At 43.5% G+C, this 25,941-nt stretch overlaps 4 protein-coding genes across 8 annotated transcripts in view; 2 read left to right on the top strand and 2 right to left on the bottom strand.

Annotated features, from left to right (window-relative positions):
- pnpla7b (patatin-like phospholipase domain containing 7b) overlaps positions 1 to 356 on the bottom strand; it is a gene marked incomplete at its 5' end in the record, with an annotated part of 33,267 nt that extends 32,911 nt beyond the window's left edge. Inside the window, 2 exons of the mRNA XM_079222985.1 lie at positions 81 to 155; positions 315 to 356. Of these exons, the coding sequence (XP_079079111.1) occupies positions 81 to 155; positions 315 to 356 (117 nt within the window). The remainder of the gene's footprint in view (positions 1 to 80; positions 156 to 314) is intronic.
- A 3,562-nt stretch (positions 357 to 3,918) lies between these two features.
- On the top strand, positions 3,919 to 5,354 carry mrpl41 (mitochondrial ribosomal protein L41). 2 transcript variants are annotated; one of them, XM_079221822.1, is made up of 2 exons: positions 3,919 to 3,963; positions 4,762 to 5,354. In XM_079221822.1, the coding sequence occupies exon 2, from the start codon at positions 4,790 to 4,792 to the stop codon at positions 5,195 to 5,197; it is 408 nt and encodes a 135-aa protein (XP_079077948.1). In that variant the 5' UTR covers positions 3,919 to 3,963; positions 4,762 to 4,789; the 3' UTR covers positions 5,198 to 5,354. The 2 variants fall into 2 exon arrangements, with proteins under 2 accessions (XP_079077948.1, XP_079077949.1); XM_079221823.1 differs by lacking the exon at positions 3,919 to 3,963 and adding an exon at positions 3,973 to 4,022.
- A 26-nt stretch (positions 5,355 to 5,380) lies between these two features.
- dph7 (diphthamide biosynthesis 7) lies at positions 5,381 to 12,647 on the bottom strand. 4 transcript variants are annotated; one of them, XM_079221818.1, is made up of 10 exons: positions 12,627 to 12,647; positions 12,047 to 12,218; positions 10,905 to 11,035; positions 10,734 to 10,821; positions 9,928 to 10,025; positions 9,044 to 9,201; positions 8,421 to 8,493; positions 8,279 to 8,344; positions 7,755 to 7,927; positions 5,381 to 7,157 (listed from the first exon to the last, which is right to left on the bottom strand). In XM_079221818.1, exons 2-10 carry the CDS (start codon positions 12,176 to 12,178, stop codon positions 6,754 to 6,756), a joined length of 1,323 nt encoding a protein of 440 aa, XP_079077944.1. In that variant the 5' UTR covers positions 12,179 to 12,218; positions 12,627 to 12,647; the 3' UTR covers positions 5,381 to 6,753. The 4 variants fall into 4 exon arrangements, 3 of the variants coding, with proteins under 3 accessions (XP_079077944.1, XP_079077945.1, XP_079077946.1); XR_013771037.1 differs by lacking the exon at positions 12,627 to 12,647 and adding an exon at positions 7,287 to 7,630 and having other exon boundaries at positions 7,055 to 7,157; positions 12,047 to 12,336; XM_079221819.1 differs by lacking the exon at positions 12,627 to 12,647 and having other exon boundaries at positions 9,044 to 9,198; positions 12,047 to 12,336.
- Positions 12,648 to 15,445: 2,798 nt separating this feature from the next.
- Positions 15,446 to 25,941, top strand: part of LOC306739593 (endophilin-B2-like) — a 26,420-nt gene continuing 15,924 nt past the window's right edge. Inside the window, exons 1-5 of the mRNA XM_079221622.1 lie at positions 15,446 to 15,577; positions 16,301 to 16,442; positions 22,628 to 22,756; positions 23,732 to 23,865; positions 25,516 to 25,608. Of these exons, the coding sequence (XP_079077748.1) occupies positions 15,515 to 15,577; positions 16,301 to 16,442; positions 22,628 to 22,756; positions 23,732 to 23,865; positions 25,516 to 25,608 (561 nt within the window). The 5' untranslated portion in view covers positions 15,446 to 15,514. The remainder of the gene's footprint in view (positions 15,578 to 16,300; positions 16,443 to 22,627; positions 22,757 to 23,731; positions 23,866 to 25,515; positions 25,609 to 25,941) is intronic.

Here is a 25,941-nt window from a genome sequence, read left to right as displayed (position 1 = left end):
AAAAAAGACAGTCCGGCCGCATTTGGATCTTACAGGGTCTCTGCGGGGCTAAACAGGTTAAGAGTGAATGAGGTGATTACCAAGTTGGCCTCGGTCCTCTCCTCCACAAGCCGCGTCATCCTGGCCTTGATCTCGCTGCCCAGTGGAACCAAGCTCTGGAACGCCAACAACAGGAACCACGCCGAGTCAGAGCCGTTGTAACAATCAAAGAGATACGAAAGGACGACAAAGAATCAAAATGACGACAGAGACACAGCACATCTAGACAGATACAAAGATATAACACACATTACAAAACCCAAGGGACGACCTACCGGGTATATACTGCAGCTCTTCTCTTCTTCATCAACTTCCATTTCTGTTCAACAGAGACAATGCAGCAGTAAAACCACACACTCTACAGGACGGAAAGGAAAGAATTTAAACTACAGACATATGCAGTCGCACTCAAAATTATTCAACCCTGATTGCAAATTAGGTTTATTGGCAAAATGTACAAACTTTGATCTGTTTTCAATAAACAACTCACACAAGTTAAATAGCTCAACACAACCAATGTGATGAGTGGTTCCTCCTGATTCAACACAAAATGCCGCTTTTAATGACCGCTGCAGTCTCCTAATTATTCAACCCCTTCATGACGAGCATCTTCAGTCCTTGGTAGAGCTTCTGCTGGTGTGACCCGATGCCAATTTTTCTGAAACCAAGCCTTATTGTTATGATGTTGGTGTGTTTTGTGTTCCTGTTTTATTTTGAAGGTCTTTGCCTCTTGTGTCCTCTGTTCCCCTGCACTTCCTGCCCCTCTGATTGTCTTCCCTGTCTAATCCCTGCTAATTGTTTCCTGCTGTGTCTAATCACTGGCCCCTCCTCTGTGTATTTAAACCCTGTTTGTCCTGTGCCCCAGTGTGGGATCGTACTGTGTATTACTGTGAGTAGACCGTGTTTGTCCTGTGCCCCAGTGTGGGATCGTACTGTGTATTACTGTGAGTAGACTGTGTTTGTCCTGTGCCCCAGTGTGGGATTGTACTGTGTATTACTGTGAGTAGACTGTGTTTGTCCTGTGCCCCAGTGTGGGATCGCACTGTGTATTACTGTGAGTAGACTGTGTTTGTCCTGTGCCCCAGTGTGGGATCGTACTGTGTATTACTGTGAGTAGACTGTGTTTGTCCTGTGCCCCAGTGTGGGATTGTACTGTGTATTACTGTGAGTAGACTGTGTTTGTCCTGTGCCCCAGTGTGGGATCGCACTGTGTATTACTGTGAGTAGACTGTGTTTGTCCTGTGCCCCAGTGTGGGATCGTACTGTGTATTACTGTGAGTAGACTGTGTTTGTCCTGTGCCCCAGTGTGGGATCGTACTGTGTATTACTGTGAGTAGACTGTGTTTGTCCTGTGCCCCAGTGTGGGATCGTACTGTGTATTACTGTGAGTAGACCGTGTTTGTTAGTCCATGTTTCCTCCAAACGCTGACGGTTTCCAGTGCAAAAGAAGCAAAGCCGCCAGGTGTTCTTCATTCTTCCTCCTCCAGACATACCGCTCATCCAGAGGCCCGAAAAGTTCCTGTTTGGTTTCATCGCTCCACAGAAAGAATCCCGAAAACGTATGTGGCTTATTAACATGATTTTCAGCGTATTGGAGCCGACTCTTTGGGTCAGTACTGGTGTACGTTCTGGTGCACAGACCTTCAGCGTTCAGGATGCATCTCACTATGGAAACTGAATATCAGGACCGGCTGCAGGTCTTTAGCTGTCAGTCGAGGGTCGTTGGCCACCGGCCTCCTCGGAAATCTGGTGGCGGTCGTTGAAAGCTTCCTCTTTGTGCCTCATCCATAGTGTAGCCAGGGTTCCTTTACCTTTAACCTTGAGACGCTATCTCCAGGAACATGCAGTGCCTTTGCTATCTTTTGGTATCCTTTTCTTTGTTTGTGCAATGAGCTCTTATCTTAACTTTGTGGACAATTCTCTTGTCTAACCAATATTTCAAATGTGCAATCACATGTCACTGCCAGGCAGGTATGTGTTCTATCTCCAGCTCACCTGAAGCCACTACTCAGGCTTCAGGTGAGCTGGAGACGACACCTGATTTGTAGATGTGTGCTCTTATGAGGGATTCTATTAAGGGGGTTGAATAATTATGAGACTGCAGCGGTCATTAAAAGTGTTTTGTGTTGAATCAGGAGGAACCACTCATCACATTGGCTGTGTTGAGCTATTTAAATTGTCCTTGTTTGAGTTGTTTATTGAAAACAGATGAAAGTTTGTACATTTTGCCAATAAAAGTAATTTTCAATGGGGGTTGAATAATGTTGAGAGCAAGTGTACATTTCACAAGGGGAATTAATGGCTTAAGAAGACTTGTTGCTACTATATTGCGATGAAGCTTGTGATCAAAATAGCCCGGGACTCGAACCCTTGACCCTAGTGCATTGCTCCACCCCTCTCAGAATCAGATTTATTAGCCGTGTGTGTGTGCACATACATGGACTCCGGTTACACATTGCTCTCTTCATACATAAGAACATCTGACCGACAGCAAAAAGCTCCAGAAATCTGGGTTAAAGTTCACCTGCTAGGCTCGAGAAACAGAGGTCACCAACTCAGTGCTGGTAGCCACACACACACACACACACACACACACACACAGTGTCTTGTGTGTGTCTCACACACACACTGTCTCTCTCACTCTCACACACACACACACAGTGTCTGTCTCTCTCTCACACACACACACACACACACACACACACACACACACACACACACACACACACACACACACACACACACACACAGACAGTGTCTTGTGTGTGTCTCACACACACACTGTCTCTCTCACTCTCACACACACACACACAGTGTCTGTCTCTCTCTCACACACACACACACACACACACACACACACACACACACACACACACACACACACACACACACACAGTGTCTCTCTCACTCACACACTCTCACACACTGTGTCTGTCTTGTGTCTCTCTCTCACACACACACACACACACACACACACACACACACACACACACACACACACACACACACACACCTGCAGCCAGGCTCCATCGACATGGCAGAGCCTTGTGGTTATAAATGTCAGACTGAAACATGGAGGCTAGTCGTGGTCTTGCTCTATTTCGGTCGAGAGACAGATGTAAAGAGGAGCATCACGCTGCTGGTTGAAAGCAACAGAAGTCACACTTCTGTAGCGGGACGTTTACTCCCGGCTCACTTTCACAGTACGTAAAGCCAACATGCAATTACATAATTATTACACAATTATTACACAATTAGCGAACAAGGAATTCGACTTTGTAAAGCGTAACGTGCCCGTTACTTCTCCAACACATGTCTGCGGCTGCAGTCAGAGACATGCGACGGAAAACGGAACAAAACAGTATGAGCTGACAAATAAAAGTAAGCAAGTAAACCTTCAACGATATAACTAACAGTAACCCAACCAAACAAGTCCTAAACAAGTCTTGAACAAGTCCTAAACAAGTCCCCACGTACCTGTATGTGTCAATAGCTACATGCCCGAGAGCAGGGTCAAGCCTGTGCGGTGAACCATCTGCATATCCGGTCATGGCTACCAAAATAAAACTCGCATTGACGAACATTGAGGAGACCCGGACGGGGTGGAGGCATTGGGGACTGTGTTGAACGAAGAGGGGAGGTGCAATTCAATAACTTGGTTTTTACTCATAGTTTCGCTCAACATTAACACAGAACAAGACACATATTTCCTTTGCGCATATTAATTGCTTTTATTTTGAAGGTTTATTCAGTCGTGTTCTCAGTAGCTCTCTGGTTAATTTGACGCACCAATCAGTGACAGCTCAGTCCTAGTATCTCTGATTGTGATTGGTGGATGGGCTTTTGCCTTTTTGGCCAATCAGTGAGCGTTTCCTTGGACAGCCCCGTCACACTGCTTTCAGCGGAACCAACAGTGAGCTCAAGGTGAGAAGACTTTTATAACGACGTGTGAACTTATGGGCAATTTAAACGATATTTAAACGGTAACGACTATTTTTAGAAACGTAACATGTTAGCTAGCTTGCAAGCAGACGTTACAACAGCGCTAGCAGGTGCTAGTCAGGGAGCTAACGCTAGCTAAACAACCGAGCTAACCTAGACATGTTCCGCATGTTTTAATGACCTGAACCCATTTTTACTACAATGCGTTAATAACAGGTGGCGTTAACGTTTCAGTCATGTTACATGTGATAATGGAAGCGTTTCAGAACATATTGCACAAGACAAAATGGTTATTTCCAGGCCTGGAAAAGTCCTTTTAAAAAAAATAAAAATCCCAAAGTTTAGTGAAAGTCATGTAAATGTGTTATATTCATGTGTTCATGACGTTCATTTACGCTGAGTTTGAAATAATTAATATGCTTTTAAAAGAAAGACTCAGAATATAAGCAGGCATACATACAGGCATCTATATAAATGTTTATTCTTTTAATCAAACTATTGTCTCATTCATTTGAGTCATTTAAGGTTTACTGTATGCTTTGTGTTCTCATTGTTAGTTTAAATACTAGATTTACTCACTAGGTTTAAAGTCATGAAAAGCATTGGTCAGAATGTATGAACCCTGTCAAGAGGTGATGGTCGACATTCTTTATTCCCACGTGTGTTCAAGGATGCATCATTTGTCAGTTTTGAAACACAAAGTCTGGCTGTTCTTTGGGGTTGTGCGTATGCGGTCTTCACCTGAATAGGGGCGTAAAACCAATGGTTTCTTCTCCACAGGTCCTGAAAGGAGGGCCGCTGTGGCAGGATGGGTGTGTTGTCCACGCTGATGAGGGGTCTGGTGAGAGGAGCCGACCGACTGGCTGAGTTCACCAGCAAGCGGGGAGCGAGGACTCACAACAAAGGCCGGGGCGCGAGGCCCACTGGACTGAGGCTCTCCAGCGGAAAGTTCCTGTCCATACGGACCATGATCCCGGAGTTCGTGGTGCCCAGCTTGGAGGGATTCAAGCTCAAACCCTACGTCTCCTACCGCGCTCCCCGAGGAACGCAGCCCCCGCTCACGGCGCACAGCGTGTTCGCTGACGTCGTGGCCCCTCAGATCAAGAAAGACTTTCAAGAGGGAACTTTCAGCAAAGGACAGCTGGAGAAATACGGGTTTGAGCCCAAACAGGAGGGGAAGCTCTTCAAGCTGTATCCCAAAAACTATGTGCGCTGAAGATGGACTCAGTGTTGCGTATCTGAAGAACGGCACAGACTGACGTAGACGAAACCTTCACACATGGGACTGTGTATTGTGTTAAAATATGTGTTCCTACAAGTGATCACTTGATCTGGCAAAATAAATCCTATGGGTCTATGATCTACGCTGTAGAGTTGTGCATTAGTCATTGTAAAGGTTATAAAGTATACACACTTAACACTTTAATTCATTACCATATAGTTCACTTGGTCCTCTTGGTTTTAAAAACATTTTAAGACATGTGAACCTAGAACATGACAATGCTTTAATGGCCATGACGTGTAATTAATTTACCCAGCAATTCAAGTGGCTTATTTAAATTGTGTTATACTGTGATACCATCTGATTTCTGGGGAGCAGCAAACACAAGAAAGGGTTTATAAAGATGAGGTTCATTAGAAGGAGCCTTCAACCAGCTCCTCTTTGAGCCTAGGGGAGGCGGGGAGTACACAACACACATCTGGGCTGAAGCATCAATCCTTCCAAATGTCACTTAACTGAATCCAGGAGCCCAACATCCTGAGAAGGTAGAAGGGTGCACATTAGGGATGGGCTGATGAAGCCTTGTGAAGCAGTGAGGCTTTCTTCCTATTTGTACCGAAAAGGATTCAACGCTTCACGGCTTCACTTTGAAGAACAGCGACATCCGGTGGCCGACTGGAGTCAAAGCAGCCGTTTAACAGTGTGACCGAAGCACTACAACACCTCAATGTTTCAATCTCACATTTCTGCAGTAAAAGCCAATTAAAGCTGCGCGTTCTTTCACGGATTTGATGTTACATACAACCATTATCGATGTTGCTTCTGTCGCTTCTTACATAGCAATAAAACTCAATGTAGGTCAATAATATGAAAGGACGTGTTCACGGTGGGATTCGATCCTCTCCACACAGAACGGAAAAGGTTATTTTGCGTGAGCGTAACCCAGTAGACTATAGAAGGACATTTACAACAGCTCATGTTTGTATATTATTAGGGCCCTAAAGTTTTATAAATATTATTTGTCCTTTATATCTTCATAGAAGTGGCAGTGGAAAGTCCTTATGAACATGGGCACGGTGAGAGTGTTTGTGCAACATTGTTGATTGGCACTGAGGCGCCAACACGTTCAAGCTGTCCAACGCATCAAACCAATGAAACACGTGAAGCACCGGTGATGTTCGAAGCTTCGGACGCCACCCGTCACGTGACAGTTGTCATTTGATACGAGCGCCGACACGGCGGTTCAGGAGGCTGACACAAGCTCTGGTATCGTTTGCCCATCTCTAGTACACATGAAGAGAACGTCTTCTGAGGACCAAGTCACACACGTTGCATGGAGTCAGCGCGTTGCTTTTGTGATCATAAAGTGCTTAAAGGCTATAATGAAGGTATTGATTTTGCTGCTTCAGGACCAACAGTGAGGATTGTAAGCAATTTATGTTTAAATACAAAGTTACAACAATCAAGTGTCACCATGAAAATATAATGTCTGGGGACTTGTGTACGCTCTGCCTGACTGTACATGTTTGATACGAGAGGTTTCTATGGCGTCAACACGGCTCTGATCCCAGCTGATCTGGAGTCCAGTCCCAGCGCCACACGTGCAGCATATGGTCGTAGAAGGAGCAGCTGGCCAGCAGATAAGATGGTGACTGGGCATCCTCTTTCGGGTTCAGGGAGGGGCCTGCAGCAGGGGTGACGGAGGGCGCCGCAATGCCTTCTGGGATGTATCGGCCCGCATCATCCTCCAGAGAAGTGTCAAAGCTGGCGGTGGGCGACTCGTACTGAATCCTCAAGTGACCTCCGCTCTCTGCCAGGCTCTCCTTCGGTTCTGCAGCACCAGGGGCGCAGGGGGCCGGTTCCTCCGGGGACAGCCGGGACCAGTCGGCTCCGTAGGCCAGCGAGTTGTGGAGGGTGTAGGAGGCGACGACGGGACACGCACCCCCACTGCCCTCTGGACCGCCACAGGAAGACAAGAACGGAAAAACATGAAATGCTAAACTTTGAGCTGAAGTCTTATTTTTAAAACAGTTCACAGGTTCCAAATGAAACAATATTCAGATTTATAAAACCCTTCATACACCTGCAAGTGCACAATTTGCTTGGAAATCCAGAGAGGAAGACCAAGGTTAGGTGAGGTGGTTCCTGATATCGTTCCTAATTCTTCCGTTGTCTCAGAAACCCTTGCAGTGACGGAATATTCATCATGCAGCTTTAGGAGTGTCGCCTCAGGAAGTACATGGATCAACACAATCTGCCTCCCACTATGGGCTTCATGTGGAAACAAACGTTTGACACATGAAGATCATCAATTGTTTTGTTGTGGTGAACCACATCTTCTGTATGAATGTCCCATTAATGCACATTATTACTTCTTCAGTCTTTGTGCTTCCTCTCCTCTCAGGTTCGCAGGGATCGTGGTTTTATCTGGAGGGAGGCAAAGCTAAAGTTTGTGACTAACTGGAGTTAACTAACAGAATGACGATCAACAATGAATAAAAGCAGAAAGGAATAGCGGAGCTCAAGGTTTCCCCTCCTCCTCCTCACTCACCGAGCGCCTGCTGGCAGTGAAGGATGTGGAAGTGGTTGTGCATGCAGGCGGCCAGCAGCAGGTGCTGCTCGGTCGGATGCCACTTGAGCCGCCACACGCCTCCGCCCACTGGACTCTCGCTGAGCGGCTGCCGCATGTTCCTGCCGTCCCACAGCAGAACCTGCTCGTCATAGCTGCCAGCAGAGAGGCCAAGACACCAGGGGTCAGACACATCCTGACCAACGGGTTCAGGACTTTTCCATGACTTTAAACCAAATGTCCATTACAAACATTTAGTGAAGTCTGGGTGTAAACAGTAAAAAGTGAGTAAATGTAGTATTTAAACTAACAATGAGAACACAAAGCATACAGTAAACCTTAAATGACACAAATGAATGAGATTTTTTTTCAAGGACTTTTCCAGGCCTGGAAATAACCATTTTAAAACTCCCCTTTTCCAGGTTTTCCATGACCGTCAGAACCCTGCAAGACGCTCAGACAGTCACATGACCGAGGACCAGACAGAGGGCCACTGGGACGTTTACCTGCCTGTAGCCAGGATGTGCTCCCGGTGGGGGTTGCTGTGGATGCTGCACACGCCCATCGAGTGTCTTCAAGAGAACAGAGCAGAACTCGTCAGTGAGCGTCGCCTCAACGGACGGACCTGAACCGTGATGTGGACTCTACCTTTTACTGGTGAACGTGGGGCTGGAGGGGCCGAGCCGGAGATCCCAGCCTTTGAGTTTGCAATCATCACCACCTGTTGAGGACGGAGACACACACACACGAAAATGGCTGAGGGAAATGTGTGTGAATGGGTGAAAGCTGCCATGAAGTGTTCTGTTCATTTTACCATGTATTTACATGATGTATTATTGTTTTAGGAACTCTCAAACAGAGATGTTGGGAGGAAGCTCAAAACGTCAGGATCAGTTGGGCTCCAATTGAAAACCATGTTGTTTAAAGTAACGGCAGTGAAAAGTAAATCAGGACTTCAACACTAGATTGAGCCACTTCTGGCGCTAGTGCTGCTACTTGGATTGAAAAAAGTAGCATTTTCCAGTTGAACCATTATGCTAGTTTTTCAACATTACCGACACCACCTTTAAAAAAGGTATGGAGCAGCTATGCACATCCCTACTACACAGTCACTGGTGCTAATGCAAACAGAAGCATCTGGACATAGCCGATAGCCACAAGAAAAGAAATTGGGGGCCTTAATAAAATGTCATCTCGGGGATCCAAAGAGGTCAGGGACCTGCAAGTATTCATGAAAAATGCAGCAAATGAATGATTTAAAGGAAAGTTACCAGAGTAAACCAGCTGTGTGTCCCAGTAGGAGAAGGCAGAGACCCAGGCCTCAAAGTCGTGGCCCTTCCACTGGGACAGCGCCGTCAGAGCGCCTTCAGCCAGGCAGAGCACGCTGAGGCCGCCGGCAGAGTCGCTGCACACCAGCCGCACGTCACTGCTGCAACACAGACGGGTTCACATGACCAGCGCTGCCCGACCACAGCCTCCAACACTCACGCTGTGAGACTTTACCATAAGTCTCCTCTGGCCAGATCCTCCGTCCACTGACCCATCAACAACAACATCATCAACAACAACAACATCATCAACAACAACATCATCAACAACATCATCAACAACAACAACATCATCAACAACAACAACAACATCATCAACAACAACATCATCAACAACAGCCCTTTTGTTGTCTCGTTAGTCACTGAACATCTTTTTACACTTCATATACTCTGCACATACTTTGCATTTTTGCACTTTCTTTATTGTTTCATTTCCTAAATGATTACGCTTTACTGTTTTGTTGTATATATTGAGTATTTTGCATTCCTGATATTTCTTGTGCTATTTTCTTATTTTTGTGTGACTCATAGTAAGTTGCTTGCTATTGTGACAAACGAATTTCCCCTCTGGGATAAATAAAGTATACATCCATCTATCTATCTATCTATCCATGTCATAGAAGCAGCCCCATTTGGGTTTTATTTAGAAGAGGGTTTTATGTGCATACATAATGTTAAAGACAATGTAACATTCATATTATAGCTGTAAGCTTCTACAAGTCTGAAGTTACTGAGATAAAACTTAACAATAATTAAAATAGGGACCAGGTTTACTTGGATGGACAGCGGTTCTCGTACTTGACGTGAACCATGAGCAGGATGGTTACCTGTCCAGTCGTCCAGTGGACCAGTCCAACGACAGAGCCAGCCGCTCCGCTCCCACCTCCAGGCTGCTCACAGGGTGCAGCCTGCGGCCGCCTTGATGCTGCAGACACACACTCATTATTACAGACCACCACGTCTTATATCATAAGAGGTCAACACATCATTGAACAGCAGTATGCAATCAGGTCTTTATCCATCCAGAACAAAAGTAGCATTACAGAACAACGCTCTGTTCTAGTAGACTGCATGCACGCTGTGTGTCTGGTGTAAAAGGGTTCTGGGGTTTTTGGCCACCATGATTGTTCCTTTTTATAAGAAATGAGGGCACTAAAGCGTGACAACAGATTTGGCGTAATGGTGCAAACTCTGCTTTGAAAACTAAGAATTCAGCACGGCTTTACTTCAGAAGCACATATGGTTGATTATTCTGGCCAAAACATGATCGTCTATGCAGCACTGACAGGTTTCATGTTGACCTCCATCTAATCATGTGCTTAACCATTTCTTAAAGGAAATGAAAGATAATACATTTCCTACACTTTGGCAGTTTGATGTGCTTTAAAACTTACATAATTAAATAAACGGGGAAGTATATTAAAAAAAAAACATCACCTGCAGACAATGTCACATCGATATTATAACTGAGTTTGCTTATAATTATGCTCATTTGGACTTATTACTGTGTGTCTTCCACCAGTTTAGATGCTATATCCAACAAGCATGTGTTCTTGCAGAAACCGTACATGCTGATCCTGTCCACAAACCTCAGCTTCATGCCTACAAATATTAGATGCCACAACCTCCTCACCTGCGTGTCTGACAGGGTGTACAGCTGCAGCTCTCCGGTGGCGGCTGCCAGTCCCAGCACGGCGCCCCCTGACAGCGGCACGTGGCACCTGTAGAACATGCAGAAGAATGATCCACCAGACGTCAGCGGGCCGCTGCGTCAGGAGCCACGCTGCTCAAGCTGAGGTCTTACCATTTCAAATCGAGAATGGCCGCTGTGTCGACGCGCTGTAGCTCCGTGAGAGGAGGGCTCATGGATCCCTCCCGCCGAAATTCAAAAAGGTACAAACGACCAGTCCGGCTTGGGGGGGCCTCCTCCCCGACCTCCAGGAAGTAAAGGGATATCATTAGTCAGGCAGAGTGACCGCATGTACCCGTGTCTGCGTCATGCAAGTCACAAAGAACTCCGGCTGCACAATTAATCCTATTATAACCAATATGGCTTTACGAGGCAGGACACGCATGTACAATACATGTGCTGATGCACGCTGTACTCCAGCAGCAACGAGTAGGAGGTCAAAGTGTCCACTTCCTGTTTACATCCAACAAACCAATGACCACAGGGTGCACCTGGAGGCTGCAGGGCCTCTGGGCTGTCCCTCCACCTGTTGGTAATCCAGCAGCCTCCTCCTTGTCGTAGCCAATTAAAGCAAAAAATAAAGTACGTCGTTGTAGTCTGAGTAATCCCATCTTTTTCGACTATACCTTGAATAAGGAAGGTAGAACACGTGTGGATGAAGAGATGCCACATAGTGCCCCTGATAGTGAACACATGTGGATGAAGAGATGCCACATAGTGCCCCCGATAGTGAACACATGTGGATGAAGAGATGCCACATAGTGCCCCTGATAGTGAACACATGTGGATGAAGAGATGCCACATAGTGCCCCTGATAGTGAACACATGTGGATGAAGAGATGCCACATAGTGCCCCTGATAGTGAACACATGTGGATGAAGAGATGCCACATAGTGCCCCTGATAGTGAACACATGTGGATGAAGAGATGCCACATAGTGCCCCTGATAGTGAACACATGTGGATGAAGAGATGCCACATAGTGCCCCCGATAGTGAACACATGTGGATGAAGAGATGCCACATAGTGCCCCTGATAGTGAACACATATGGATGAAGAGATGCCACATAGTGCCCCTGATAGTGAACACATGTGGATGAAGAGATGCCACATAGTGCCCCTGATAGTGAACACATGTGGATGAAGAGATGCCACATAGTGCCCCTGATAGTGAACACATGTGGATGAAGAGATGCCACATAGTGCCCCTGATAGTGAACACATGAGACGCACCGGGACTGCTCCATGTAATCTCACCCCTTCATGGAGCTGATACGTCCCGCAGGCCAGGACGTCGTGGTTCGGGTCAACCGGACACCACTCCACCGTGTCCGCACTCAGCTCCGTGTCGACCACCTGTAGGTTGCGGGTCTTCGACTTCGAAGCCATGACCTCCGGCTGGCATACAGTCAGTGTCCCGGAGCAGTAACTAAGAAGCAAAGTAAAAATCCCGTTAAGACGTGGCTGTGAAATCACACGTGGACTCAGAGAAGTGTATAAAGTAGTTAATTAGCACGTGCGGCTGTCAACAACACCATCTCACGTTAGCTAGCTTCCAAGGGGCTATCGGAGCTAACGTAGCTAGCATCTGTTTGACAGCTATCTATGCTATGCTAGCTGTCAGCTCATCTCGTTGACAGCTAGCTATGTTAGCTGTCAACGAGATGAGCTCCGCTAGCTACGTTAGCTCCGTTAGCTCATCTCTTTGGCAGCTAGCATAGCTAGCATAGCTCCAATGGACCCGGTGGAGACATCCGGTGAACTGATATGTCCAAAGCTCACTTCACATCTATTTTAACACGAAATATCCACAGAACTCATTATCAACAACACTCACACGTGACCAGACCCGACTCGACGAGTGTGTGCGTCGTTACGTCAGCGCAAAATGGTGCATTCAGGGACCCGGTGAAAACAACAACAATAAATCGGAAACTAGAGCATATGGCCGACAAGGGGCGAATCGGCTCGCCAGTTTAACTCATCCAGTGTTTGCTATTGATGTATTGATGTTGGTCTACTTTCACAGGCGTAAATATACCTGTCTGTTACATATATAACATATATTACATATATATATATATATATATATATATATATATATATATATATATATATATATGGTATATTTGATGGGATGTGTGAGTATGGTGGTTATAATCATGCATGTCCACAACAGGCCTCCTGTGTTCTCACAGACAACATGTGTAACTACACATGTGCATCGGTGGCAGTTTGTAATATTTACCATGCTGTTGTGCACCCTACACCTGCTCAGCCAGGGCCCTATTTCTCGTACCTGGCTAAACAAAGTCAAGCAAATGTCCTAATCTCCATCTTAAATTAGCAAGATGATTGACATCAGGGCCCTATTTCTCGTACCTGGCTTACTGAGTTAGCGGCTAACTGTCAGGATAAGATGACGTAGGTCAGGCTTTCTCGGTTTCTCGAAGCAAGCTTAGATAAATCACCATAGCAACACATCCAAAAATGTAAACCTGCTCCCGGGCAGGCTGACTGAACTTCACTGGATAAGCTGGACACTCCCACGGACTAAAGAGGCAGCTCCCTTCCTCATTGATGAAGGAGCGATATTATATATATATATATATATATATATATATATATATATATATATATAGTTCACGGCTGATCCGCTGAAACGTCTCGTTCATTCTAGCCAGACGTCAGTCATCTGGATAAATGCGCCGCTCCTCTTCAGAAGGATAATAATGGAGCACTGACACCACCATGTTCTAACAGTACAATGGGCAATAAACTCAGAGGAACCTCTTTTTATTCCTCTGCTGAGAAGCAGGAGATGATCATGAAGGCATATGAGGAAGTCAGTACCGTAATCATTCACAGCCAACGCGTTGCGAATATTCCAACGTTTTTGCAACATTGTTGCCGTGAACGCAACTTTAACTCCGCCCCCTCTGAGAGACATAAGCGTCTCAATATATCAGACAAGTGCGTCAGTGTTGGGAAAATGTATCGGCTAATTTGAAGTGCTTCATCACCCAAATCAATCAGATTATATTTACGAATAAATATATACTTATGAGGATATATGTACTGTATGCGCGTATGAATCATGTACTATATATGTGTATATACAAGTATGTGTAGATTACCATATAATAGGAGTTTGAATTTGTGTATGGGCGGATCAGTATGTATGCATTATTCATAATCAGAAATTCAATCAATTGAAGCAGTGAAAATAAATTGTGTGTGATTCTCTGTATTCTCATCACGATCACCTTAATCATGTTCTACAATAATGATATGTATGGTGTACTAATAGCACTGTCATATAATTATGAGTGCTTTAACACATCCATAAGTTTCTTAAGAGCTAAATAAACTTAAGAACAGCGGCATGCAGCGGTGACAGTCTGTGTCTGAGGCGATCAGCTGCGCCTGTGGTGATCAATGTCCGCGGCTCGAGAAGCTCTTTAAATAAATTATTTCTTTCCGGCAAAATCTATATCGCCGCGTACAGGAAGTCATGATGATGTAAAGGATGGATCCTGGTGATCTGGAAGAACTCTCTCCCTATAAAACTAATATAACTAATATCGCTCCTTCATCAATGAGGAAGGAGCTGCCTCTTTAGTCCGTGGGAGTGTCCAGCTTATCCAGTGAAGTTCAGTCAGCCTGCCCGGGAGCAGGTTTACATTTTTGGATGTGTTGCTATGGTGATTTATCTAAGCTTGCTTCGAGAAACCGAGAAAGCCTGACCTACGTCATCTTATCCTGACAGTTAGCCGCTAACTCAGTAAGCCAGGTACGAGGAACAGGGCCCAGCTCTACACTGCAGTCTTCCAGTCTATTCTCGCAGCACACTGTTTTTTAAACACTAACAAATACAGATCCATCCACCCGTACTTCGTGCTTATGAACCAACCTGTTACATGAATCATTCCAACACCATTAGAGCACTAGAACAGGGGTCCTCAACTTCTTTGAGATCTTTTATTTCTAATATGTTGTTTTATTTTTCTTCTTCTCCAAAACCATTTGGCGACACCCTTTTGGGTCTTGTCTCTCAGGTTGAGAACCACTAACCAGTATACATGTTTTAGTCTGTGGAAGTTTTACAGCAAGTGGAAGTTTTACAGCAATTACGCTTTCACTTTATAAAACAATAAGAACGGCCATTCACTGCAAGAAGAGTGCGAAAGCAAATCGGATGCAAAAAGATTACAAAAAGCAAGTTGATCTGAAAAAGAAGAAGACAAACACACACCTTGAATCTTCATCTTCTGATTTTGTTGGGGGTTTTATATATTCTAATTATTTTATAATTATAATTATATATATATATATATATATATATATATATATATATAAAATATACATATAATGTGCTGCAAATAGTTTTTAATCAATTTGAAATGTCTTCAATCATTGCGTATCTAAACAGCGACATCTGCTGGCCAACGTTTGGTACTGCGTAAATGAACAAAATAGAAAATACGAGACCTTCGTGAAAGAGTTAAACTGACGTTAAGTCACTGTTGTTATCGTCATTTTATTATATTATAGACACGGGCCATTGTTGGTCCACTTGTGCCAATTTAAATATTGCGTATGTGTGTCACGTGATGCGTGGTAATGGTCACGTGATTTCTCCCGTGAGCCAGAACGTCCAGCCGCCGTAGACAGAGTAAGCTAGTCTGCTTCCAGCGTAACCTCACCAGCTACCAGACGGACAGAATGGACTTCAACGTGAAGAAGCTGGCCTCCGGTGCCGGACTGTTCTTCACGCGGGCTGTCCAGGTAATACACACCTGTGCTCATTCCGTTCTGACAGCCAGCCGCTGCTGCGTGACTCCCGGTAACGCGACAGCAGCTTAGCTCGAGCTAACGGAGCACCCTGATGGCGTAGCACGCGGAACGACATGCAGTATTCATGGAGCGGCCAACGACGGCGAGCCCGAGCCCGAGCCGGGCCCGCAGCCTGAAGGCCGGCTGGCTCCACGGGACGTGGTGCTCAGGGCCAAGCCGGAGCCTGAACGCATCACGGACTAGCATTGCGGTCGACGTGTTGCCGTGTTCTCGCCCGGACCCTCCATGACGTCACGCCATCGCGTTGACTCCCTGTGGATGTGTATGATAATTGATTGATTGATTGTGTGTGTGTGTGTGTGTGTGTGTGTGTGTGTGTGTGTGTGTGTGTGTGTGGGTGTGTGTGTGTGGGCGCGCGTGTGTGTGTCTCTCTCTCTCTCTGTCTCTGTGTGCGTGTGTCTGTGTGTGTGTGTGTGTGTGTGTGTGTGTGTGTGTGTGTGTGTGTGTGTGTGTGTGTGTCTCTCTGTCTCTGTGTGTGTGTGTGTGTGTGTGTGTGTGTGTGTGTGTCTCTCTCTCTCTCTCTCTCTCTCTCTCTGTGTGTGTGTGTGTGTGTGTGTGTGTGTGTGTCTCTCTCTCTCTCTGTGTGTGTGTGTGTGTGTGTGTGTGTGTGTGTGTGTGTGTGTGTGTGTGTGTGTGTGTGTGTGTTTGTCTCAGTTCACAGAGGAGAAGTTGGGCCAGGCGGAGAAGACCGAGCTGGACGCTCACTTTGAGAACCTGCTGAGCCGCGCAGACTGCACCAAAGTGTGGACGGAGAAGATCTACAGGCAGACGGAGGCGCTGCTGCAGCCCAACCCAAGTAACGCTTCTGTTATAACCATCACTCTGTGTTACAACCATCACCACTCTGTGTTATAACCATCACCACACTGTGTTATAACCATCACTCTGTGTTACAACCATCACCACTCTGTGTTATAACCATCACCACACTGTGTTATAACCATCACCAAACTGTGTTATGACCATCACCACACTGTGTTATAACACCATCATTACCACACTGTGTTATAACCATCACCACACTGTGTTATAACCATCACCACACTGTGTTATAACCATCACCACACTGTGTTATAACCATCACTCTGTGTTACAACCATCACCACACTGTGTTATAACCATCACCAAACTGTGTTATGACCATCACCACACTGTGTTATAACACCATCATTACCACACTGTGTTATAACCATCACCACACTGTGTTATAACCATCACCACACTGTGTTATAACCATCACCACACTGTGTTATAACCATCACCACTCTGTGTTATAACCATCACCACACTGTGTTATAACACCATCATTACCACACTGTGTTATAACCATCACCACACTGTGTTATAACCATCACCACACTGTGTTATAACCATCACCACTCTGTGTTATAACCATCACCACTCTGTGTTATAACCATCACCACTCTGTGTTATAACACCATCATCTCTGTGTTATAACCATCACCACTCTGTGTTATAACACCATCATCTCTCTGTTATAACCATCACTCTGTGTTACAACCATCACCACTCTGTGTTATAACCATCACCACACTGTGTTATAACACCATCATTACCACACTGTGTTATAACACCATCATTACCACACTGTGTTATAACCATCACCACACTGTGTTATAACCATCACCACACTGTGTTATAACCATCACCACACTGTGTTATAACCATCACCACACTGTGTTATAACCATCACCACACTGTGTTATGACCATCACCACACTGTGTTATGACCATCACCACACTGTGTTATGACCATCACCACACTGTGTTATGACCATCACCACACTGTGTTATAACACCATCATTACCACACTGTGTTATAACACCATCATTACCACACTGTGTTATAACCATCACTCTGTGTTACAACCATCACCACTCTGTGTTATAACCATCACCACACTGTGTTATAACCATCACCAAACTGTGTTATGACCATCACCACACTGTGTTATAACACCATCATTACCACACTGTGTTATAACCATCACCACTCTGTGTTATAACCATCACCACACTGTGTTATAACCATCACCACTCTGTGTTATAACCATCACCACTCTGTGTTATAACCATCACATCTCTGTGTTATAACACCATCATCTCTGTGTTATAACACCATCATCACTGTTATAACACTATCACCACACTGTGTTATAACCATCACTCTGTGTTACAACCATCACCACTCTTGTGTTATAACCATCACCACTCTGTGTTATAACCATCACCACTCTGTGTCATAACCATCACCACTCTGTGTTATAACACCATCATCTCTGTGTTATAACACCATCATCTCTGTGTTATAACACTATCACCACACTGTGTTATAACCATCACCACTCTGTGTTATAACATCACCACTCCTCTGTGTTATAACATCACCACTTCTCTGTTATAACCATCATTACCACACTGTGTTGTAACGTCATTACCACTGTTTTAACCATCAGCACTCTGTGTTATAACATTGTAATGATGGTTATAACTAGGGCTGCAACTAACGATTATTTTAATAATCGATTAATCGGTTGATTATTTTTTTGATTAATCTATGAATCGGATAAAAAAATGTTTTTATCAAAAAGCGTTCATTTCCAACCCTTTATTCAAAAACAGAAGTGACAGTGCAAAACATGTTCAGAAAGCACCAACAGGTTGCTCCTTGAACATCCCTGAGCTGTTCATTAAAACAACAAAATGGACTAACACTAAAAACATACACATCTATGCTTTACATCTGCCAAATGTGATCCCTTTTTACTGTAATTGATCCCTCCAGAGGCTGCATTTACATACCCTGCTTTATCAATATGTATGAAATACTGGGACAGAGGGAAGCTGTACTGCTCCATATAGAGCGTCCTCTTCCTTAAACTCGTTCATTCTGGGTCTCTTATGACCACGACGTCACGTTGTTGGCTAAGCCCAACGACGTGATTTGCTTCATTCTACTTTAAGTAAAAAAAAAAAAAAACCTTTAGCCAGATCCTCCGGTGAGCCGGTTTAACGTTAAGAGTGACTGGTGAACTGAACCAGACCGGGGGGTGACGGCATGTTTCACCACGTTACGTTTTTTTACAAGCAAGACTGAACTGTAACGGAACATAACGGAACTTTAACGACAATACACAACCAAACACGTTAGCTAACGCGATAGCAAGCTGACTAGCTTCCATTAAAAACAAGTTTGAGGAACATGAAGACGCTGATTGGCCAAGACTCGACTTGTCAAAGATCTTCTATTTTTGAGAAGATCACAACCTCAGCTTTTCCCGTGTCTCACTCCAATCTCAGAAACGCTGGCCGGCCAGTTGCTCTGCTCCGCTCTTTTTTTTTTCTTCTCCGCAACTTATTGCCCGGCGTAATAATCGCGCGACACAACGAATCGATAATGAAATTCGTTGCCAACACTTTTGATAATCGATTTTTAGCGATTTTATCGATTTGTTGTTGCAGCCCTAGTTATAACCATCACTGTGTTATAACATCATTACCACTGTGTTATAACATCATTACCACTGTGTTATAACATCATTACCACTATGTTTTAACCATCAGCACTCTGTGTTATAACACCACCACCACTGTGTTATATCCATCATTACAATGTTATAAAACCATCACTATGTTATAACCATCATCACACTGTGTTATAACCATCATCACACTGTGTTATAACCATCATTACCACTGTGTTATAACATTACCTCTGTGTTATAACATCATTACCACAGTGTTATAACACCACCACCACTGTGTTATAACACCACCACCACTGTGTTATAACACCACCACCACTGTGTTATAACCATCATTACCACTGTGTTATATCCATCATTACCACTGTGTTATAACATCATTGCCTCTGTGTTATAACATTGTAATGATGGTTATAACCATCACTGTGTTATAACCATCACTGTGTTATAACCATCACTGTGTTATAACCATCATTATCACTGTGTTATAACACCACCACCACTGTGTTATAACCATCATTACCACTGTGTTATAACCATCATTACCACTGTGTTATAACACCACCACCACTGTGTTATAACACCACCACCACTGTGTTGGGACATGGGTGTTTATTCAACTTTAGTTAGTTAGTTTTCTCTACTGTGAACAAACAATGTTTACTAATTATTAATGCTCATTAAATCCACACATTCTTTATTTCTGTTATTTCCAGTTTATTGTTGCACACATTTCCTACCTATAGTAATGATGACCACATACATTGTTACATTGTTTAAACATGACAGAGATGGACCAGATATTTGTAACAATCTGTTAATGGTTTGTAAAACATCTATAAACATGATATATATTTGAAAGGCCATTATAAAGTAGACTCATGCTATAATAGCGTGTTAAAAAGTAAATAAAGAACGTGTAAAGCATCTATCAACGTCATTCAGACAGTTAATACTTTGTAGTTCTGGTCCTTCCATCATTGTTCATTTTAAAAACAATGTCTTAAATGTTTACAGATGACCAAACATGAACAAATACTAATTATAGTATATACATTATATAATCTGTTATAAACTGTTTATAATTAGTTTACTATACTAATCACATCGTAATTATCATGATCTCTTATGCTACACTAATATAATTAATGATATATTTTATGTTATTTTGTAATATGATATAATCATGTTAAATATTAAATAAACAATATTATTATGTTGTTGTTTGTTAACAGTAAACTAATGATTACCAAGTTTAATAAACTATCAATGTTACCATTTCTTGATGATGGTTATGATATATAGTGTTACCTCTTAGCCAAGGTTATTGATTTTAGTAAAGAGATACATTGTCAGATACTTTCCATCTAATACAAAACGTAAAAATGTATCAATAATGAACGGTTCACATAAAACACATACTGAACGTAATGCGGAGCTGATTATTTATGAAACATGTGATGAATATCAGCTGTCAGGAGATAAAGGATGCAGAATCATCAAAGCAGCTGTTTCGGTCCATGCTTTATTGTTTTCTGTCTGACTGCATGAATGCTGCTTTTCTTTTTGCCATCCGTGTAATTAAATCCGTTCTAGAATGAGACGATACAATAATAGTAATATTTCAATACTTACATCAAACATAGAAGTTTGAGCTTTTGCCCAAACTGTAAATGTTTCCTTTAGATTTTTCCCCCTTTTTTTAAATATTGTATTGCTTATCTGTATGTATAGCTGCTGCTGTAGCCCAGACAGGGATTCATAAAGTATCTATCTAGATAAAATAGTGAAGTCACCTTTTTGCTAATATCACAGATATTGTGAGCAGACTTTAGAGATGCCCTGTGAAGGCATCTTTACGTTCAGTGTTTCTCACCAAGATGGAGTGTGAATTTAAAGTCTGACAAACATGTTAAATGCATTTTCTCCCTCATGAAATATTTGCAAAGCCAATTTTTTAAATATACAATATGTTGCATGGTGTAGATGCGTGTTTACTAGCGGTCAGTCTTCTTCTTCTGCGCTTTAGTGGCACATTGCTTTAGTGGCACATTGCTTTAGTGGCACATTGCTTTAGTGGCACATTGCTGCACCAGCTGTGTCTCATGTACGCATGTGTTCTCACATCCAAACCAAACTGGCACCCAGCGTGAAGATATTGCTCTACAGCGCCTCTAGTGGTCAGAAACTCCACACGGGACCATTTCAAATGGGGCCATCCTGTTGACAAAAAATGTAATGCAATTTAATTGGCAGTTAAAAGACAACAAAATGCAAAACCAATGTTACGATCCTTAATTAAAAGACCGCAAAAATACCTTGTGTATTAGCAAAGAGGTCAAATACTTGACATATTATTATTATTATCTAGAGGTTTTCAGTGAAATGGAGATCAGGGCGCCCTAACGTGTGACTTTTTGATTCCCCATGCTACAGTCGATCACACCGGTAAGTATCCTGTCTCCCTCTTTTGCTGCCGTGCCGTGGAAACCTTCATGACTTTGAATCATTAGGACACTCTTGATGTAAACATAGTAACACGAGTTTATGTCTCAAGTCTTCTTCTTACAGCATGATGTTCATTTAGTACATTATGGTCATTTAGAGTCAAACAGACCATGAAGCAGGGGACGCTTTAGGGCGGGGCTACAGGTGATTGACAGGTCTCTGCGCTGCAAGAAGCCATGTTTATGTTTGTTAGGTTGCATTCAGGATCTTTGGTGGTGGATGCCGTTGCCATGCTATTGCACTGGCCTGTATTTCTGTGGCTGAACATCATGTGCACACTTACGTTCATCTTTATCTACAAAACTGTCAAAGGGTCTTTTGTTCCCAAGATTTAATTAGGTTGTATCCAAAATATATTAGTACATTTGAACCCGTTCAGATCGCCCAGCCATGCCAATGGACATGGCTTTTGTAAGATGACTAGATCTATAATGACTGTCATCTGACTCACACTCTTACTTGATTGGGTTTCTATAAAGCAATCACAGGGCACCACATCATCTCTGTTATGTTGACTACTTGAACCTTTAGTCCCATTTATTACGTTCAATCAAGTCAAGTTTTGAACTTTAAGCCCCATTTGTTAACTTGCTTTATGGAATGAATTCAAAACAAAAAGTGTCATAGAGCAGAGCTGAGTTCTAACACTGAGGAGTATAACATGGTACATGGACTGTACTTGTATGGCGACTTTCTAACCACTCAAAGCTCTTTAACACCACATGAAATCATTCACCCATTCATACACTGATGGGAGGAGCTACCATGAAGGTACCACCTGTCCATCAGGACTAACTAACATTCACACTGATGGGAGGAGCTACCATGAAGCCGCATGACACATAAGATATTATTTATATTATTTATGAGTATAGTTCTTACTTAATCAACATGAGGGATAATACTCAAAGTGAAGCTTCTTTCTTTCCCTGCTGGTCCATATCCTGAACCTTGACTTTCTCTGTAGGTGCCAGAATTGAAGAGTTCCTCTATGAGAAGCTGGACAGGAAGGCGCCGTCCAGGATCACCAATGGAGAGCTGCTGGGTCAATACATGGTGGACGCAGCGAAGGAGTTCGGTCCTGGAACTCCGTATGGTAAGAATGCACCAGGTGTAATGTTCACTGGAGACGACTCCACCTATGTGGTGTGTTTTGTGAAGTTGTGAATTTGCATTATCCCAAATGTCTCCAACAATTTTCAAAGCCAGGGAATTCCGTAATTTTAATCCGGGTAACGTTCTGTTTCATTTGGTCGCCGCTCGGTGGTTCATATCCTTGTTTTACACTTTTATTTCATTATTAAATAGAATTTATCGTTTGTTTTTGTAATAAATGTGTTCTAATGGCTGATATGTGATTTGTCTTTGAGTGTAATGATTATTTTTTTCTTCTGAAAACAAGCATTGTGTGTATATATATATATATATATATAAATCCATTTAGGATCAGTATTCTTAAAATTGGAACAAAAAGCACATCGTATTAATTTTTCAAAGTTTGGTACCACCATCCTCATCATTCTCAAGTCTTCATGTACACTCGTGTGTTCTGTGCACCTCCTTGTCTCCTTGTCTCCTTGTCTCCGTCACACACTTTTGGGCTGCAGCTTCACTTGAAATGTGATCTTGTTTTGTGGATAATAATTCTGAACGCAGCTCTCCGGACGGAGGGATCCTCTGTTGTCTCTATACACGGTGCTAAATAACTGACTCCTTCTAAGAAAAGATGCAAAAATAGAATTTAAAGACAGATATATGACTGCGGAAGAGATGGCAGGAAACCACAAATGGTAAACTTTTAGGCATGATCACGTTTTCCCTGTGATTTGTACAACATAAGTAATATGGCCCTGTACATTTTCTGTATTTCCTCCTGTCAGTCAGAGAGGTGCAACGAGAAGTAGTTAACAGTGTTGAGTCATTTGACGGTCGCAGCTCTTCAGGTGTCAGTAGTTGGGCTCAGGGTAGCCAGGTGTCTCCCAGACCCTGTCTACCCACAATGCACCTGCAGAAGACCTGCTATGGCCTGGGAGGAGACTTTGTGGCGACTGATCCAACCTGTTTCTTGCAGGGAGCACTCTGATCGAGGTGGGCGAGTGTGAGCGGAGGTTAGGAGCGGCAGAGAGGGAGTTCCTCCAGACCTCGGCCATCAGCTTCCTCACGCCACTCAGGAACTTTCTGGAAGGAGACTGGAGGACCATCTCAGTGAGTCTGAACCACCACATCCACTACTAACGTCCTCACGCCACAAAGCTGCAGACTGCAGTTCTTAGTCGACCTCAGTCTTATGCATCATAGATTATCCAAAGCATTGATGGACATATAACTCTAACCCTTTTTGGAAGAGAAATTACCAAAAATCACATGAACAAAATGGACAAGAAACAGTGATACAGTGTGTTTTCAAACATGCATGTACAATAGAAGACTAAAGATGACACTGGAATGTGTTTCTGATGCACATTTACACAAAGTCAAAGGGACATTTGAGACGTAAATAGTTATTTATTTCATGAACGCATGAATCAGCCACACAAAGGGATGGGACCTGCTCTCAGGCGCCTCTGTGGGGTAAAGAGTGGTGACACGTTGCAAAATAAATGAGCAGGGAGCCCCACACACAGACTTGACTTTGGCCCTGCGACAGTCATTATTGATGTGTTGTTTAACTGTTATTAATTGCATGTATTGTTTTTCATGACCCGCATCCTGTGGTTCTAACGGTAATCCGTACATCAGGCAGCACATGCATGGTTAAAAGTACTTCTCTCCATTACATACATATTGCACCGCATGTCGCTCCATTCTTCAACACTAGGTATTTATTATGCCAACCTTTCTTAGTAGCCAAAAGCCACAAATCTTCCTTTAATCATGTTTCAGCTCAAACTATATTTGGGTTAAGAACACAGTTTCCAGGGTGACTTTAGTCCAAAATGGAGCCACTGAAGGACGATTCTAAGCTGTTGTCTCAAATGATCCTCCTCCTGTGGCTCAGTGGTAGAGCAGGGTCGTCTTCAAATCTGAGGATCGGGGGTTCGATCCCCCGCTCCACTAGTCATGTCAAAGCGTCGATGGGCAAGACGCCGTCCTAATGCCCACAAATCTGTGATTTGTGATTTTGGGCTATACGAAACAAATGAATTGACTTAAGTGTAATTAATGGGCAGGTGACACCCTTCCATCAGTGTGTGAACGGGTGAATGATGTCATGACGTGTTAAAGAGCTTCGAGTGGTCGTACAGGTACAGGTACAGGTACAGGTACAGTCCATTTAGCATTTACCTTCTGTTTCACATTTAGTTTTAATATTCAATTCATTATTACACTAATGAAGACTGAAGCATACTTTATAAATGTACTTATGAAAAGTTTCCTCATGTTCTCTGTTTACAATTTGGACTAGCTCATTTTTTACGTTTGTACAGTATATAAAATTTCAATTCTGCAAACTGAATTTTCCCTTAAGCTCCTGGAAAGTCCACCAGACTTCTTTACTTGACCATGAGGATCCTTAACTCATCCTCCAACATGCAAACCATTTCAAAATGTCTGCCTTCTTCTTCAGGTGGAACTCTTTAAGTGTTACATCTGTAGTGAACTAACAACCCATGGGATTCAATACATTTTGTATCGCCCAAAATCACAAATCACAAACTGTCTCTCCCCGGATGGACAGAAGCAGTAGATGTCATGTGACCAGAATGAACAACGTGACAGTTGCAGCACATTACATGAATGTGACAGAAGTTAGTGTGTGAAAGCTGTGGTCCCGTCATGACCTGTGTCTCCGTGACTCTCGTGGTCGTGGAAGCTCTCCGCTCAGCCGCCCTGGGGCTCGTGTCTGTGTTTCAGAAAGAAAGACGTCTTCTGGAGAACCTCCGCTTGGACCTGGACGCCTGTAAAGCCCGCCTGAAGAAGGCCAAGGTGGCGGAGGCCAAGGCCGCGGTGAGTCCTGCCGCCTGCAGCCCGGCCCGCAATGTGTCAAACTTCATGCGCGGGCACGGCCGCAACTAACTGTTGTGTATTCATAACCTTTGCAGTGCGACGGGGAAGTGAGTATGAAATGCATTTAAAGACTTTCATACGATCACACGTTGGGTGCTTTTTCCTGTCTCACTTGCTTTGGTTACACGTTTTTGTGCCATTCAGTAATTGGTGACAATAAATTATGAATCATTGGGTTAAAAAAAAGCTAAGCAAATGGACTGGAAAAACACATTTGACCCAAAGTTGCCTCTTTGTGAAGAAAGCTTGAAAGTGAAACCGTGGCATATTAAA

The sequence above is a fragment of the Taurulus bubalis genome (genome assembly GCF_910589615.1).
Source record: "Taurulus bubalis genome assembly, chromosome: 8".
Lineage (NCBI taxonomy): Eukaryota > Metazoa > Chordata > Actinopteri > Perciformes > Cottidae > Taurulus > Taurulus bubalis.
Note: the sequence above shows the minus strand (reverse complement) of the source record. Positions and strands in the feature narration are given on the sequence as shown.

Bases quoted from the DNA above. Each gene is read 5' to 3' on its own strand.
- mrpl41 (XM_079221822.1), top strand. From the start codon at position 4,790: ATGGGTGTGTTGTCCACGCTGATGAGGGGTCTGGTGAGAGGAGCCGAC.
- dph7 (XM_079221818.1), bottom strand. From the start codon at position 12,178: ATGGCTTCGAAGTCGAAGACCCGCAACCTACAGGTGGTCGACACGGAG. The intron at 10,026-10,733 runs GTGAGGAGGTTG...GTGTGTCTGCAG, and splicing joins ACACCCTGTCAGACACGCAG to CATCAAGGCGGCCGCAGGCT. The intron at 8,494-9,043 runs GTAACTTTCCTT...CGTCCTCAACAG, and splicing joins CACACAGCTGGTTTACTCTG to GTGGTGATGATTGCAAACTC.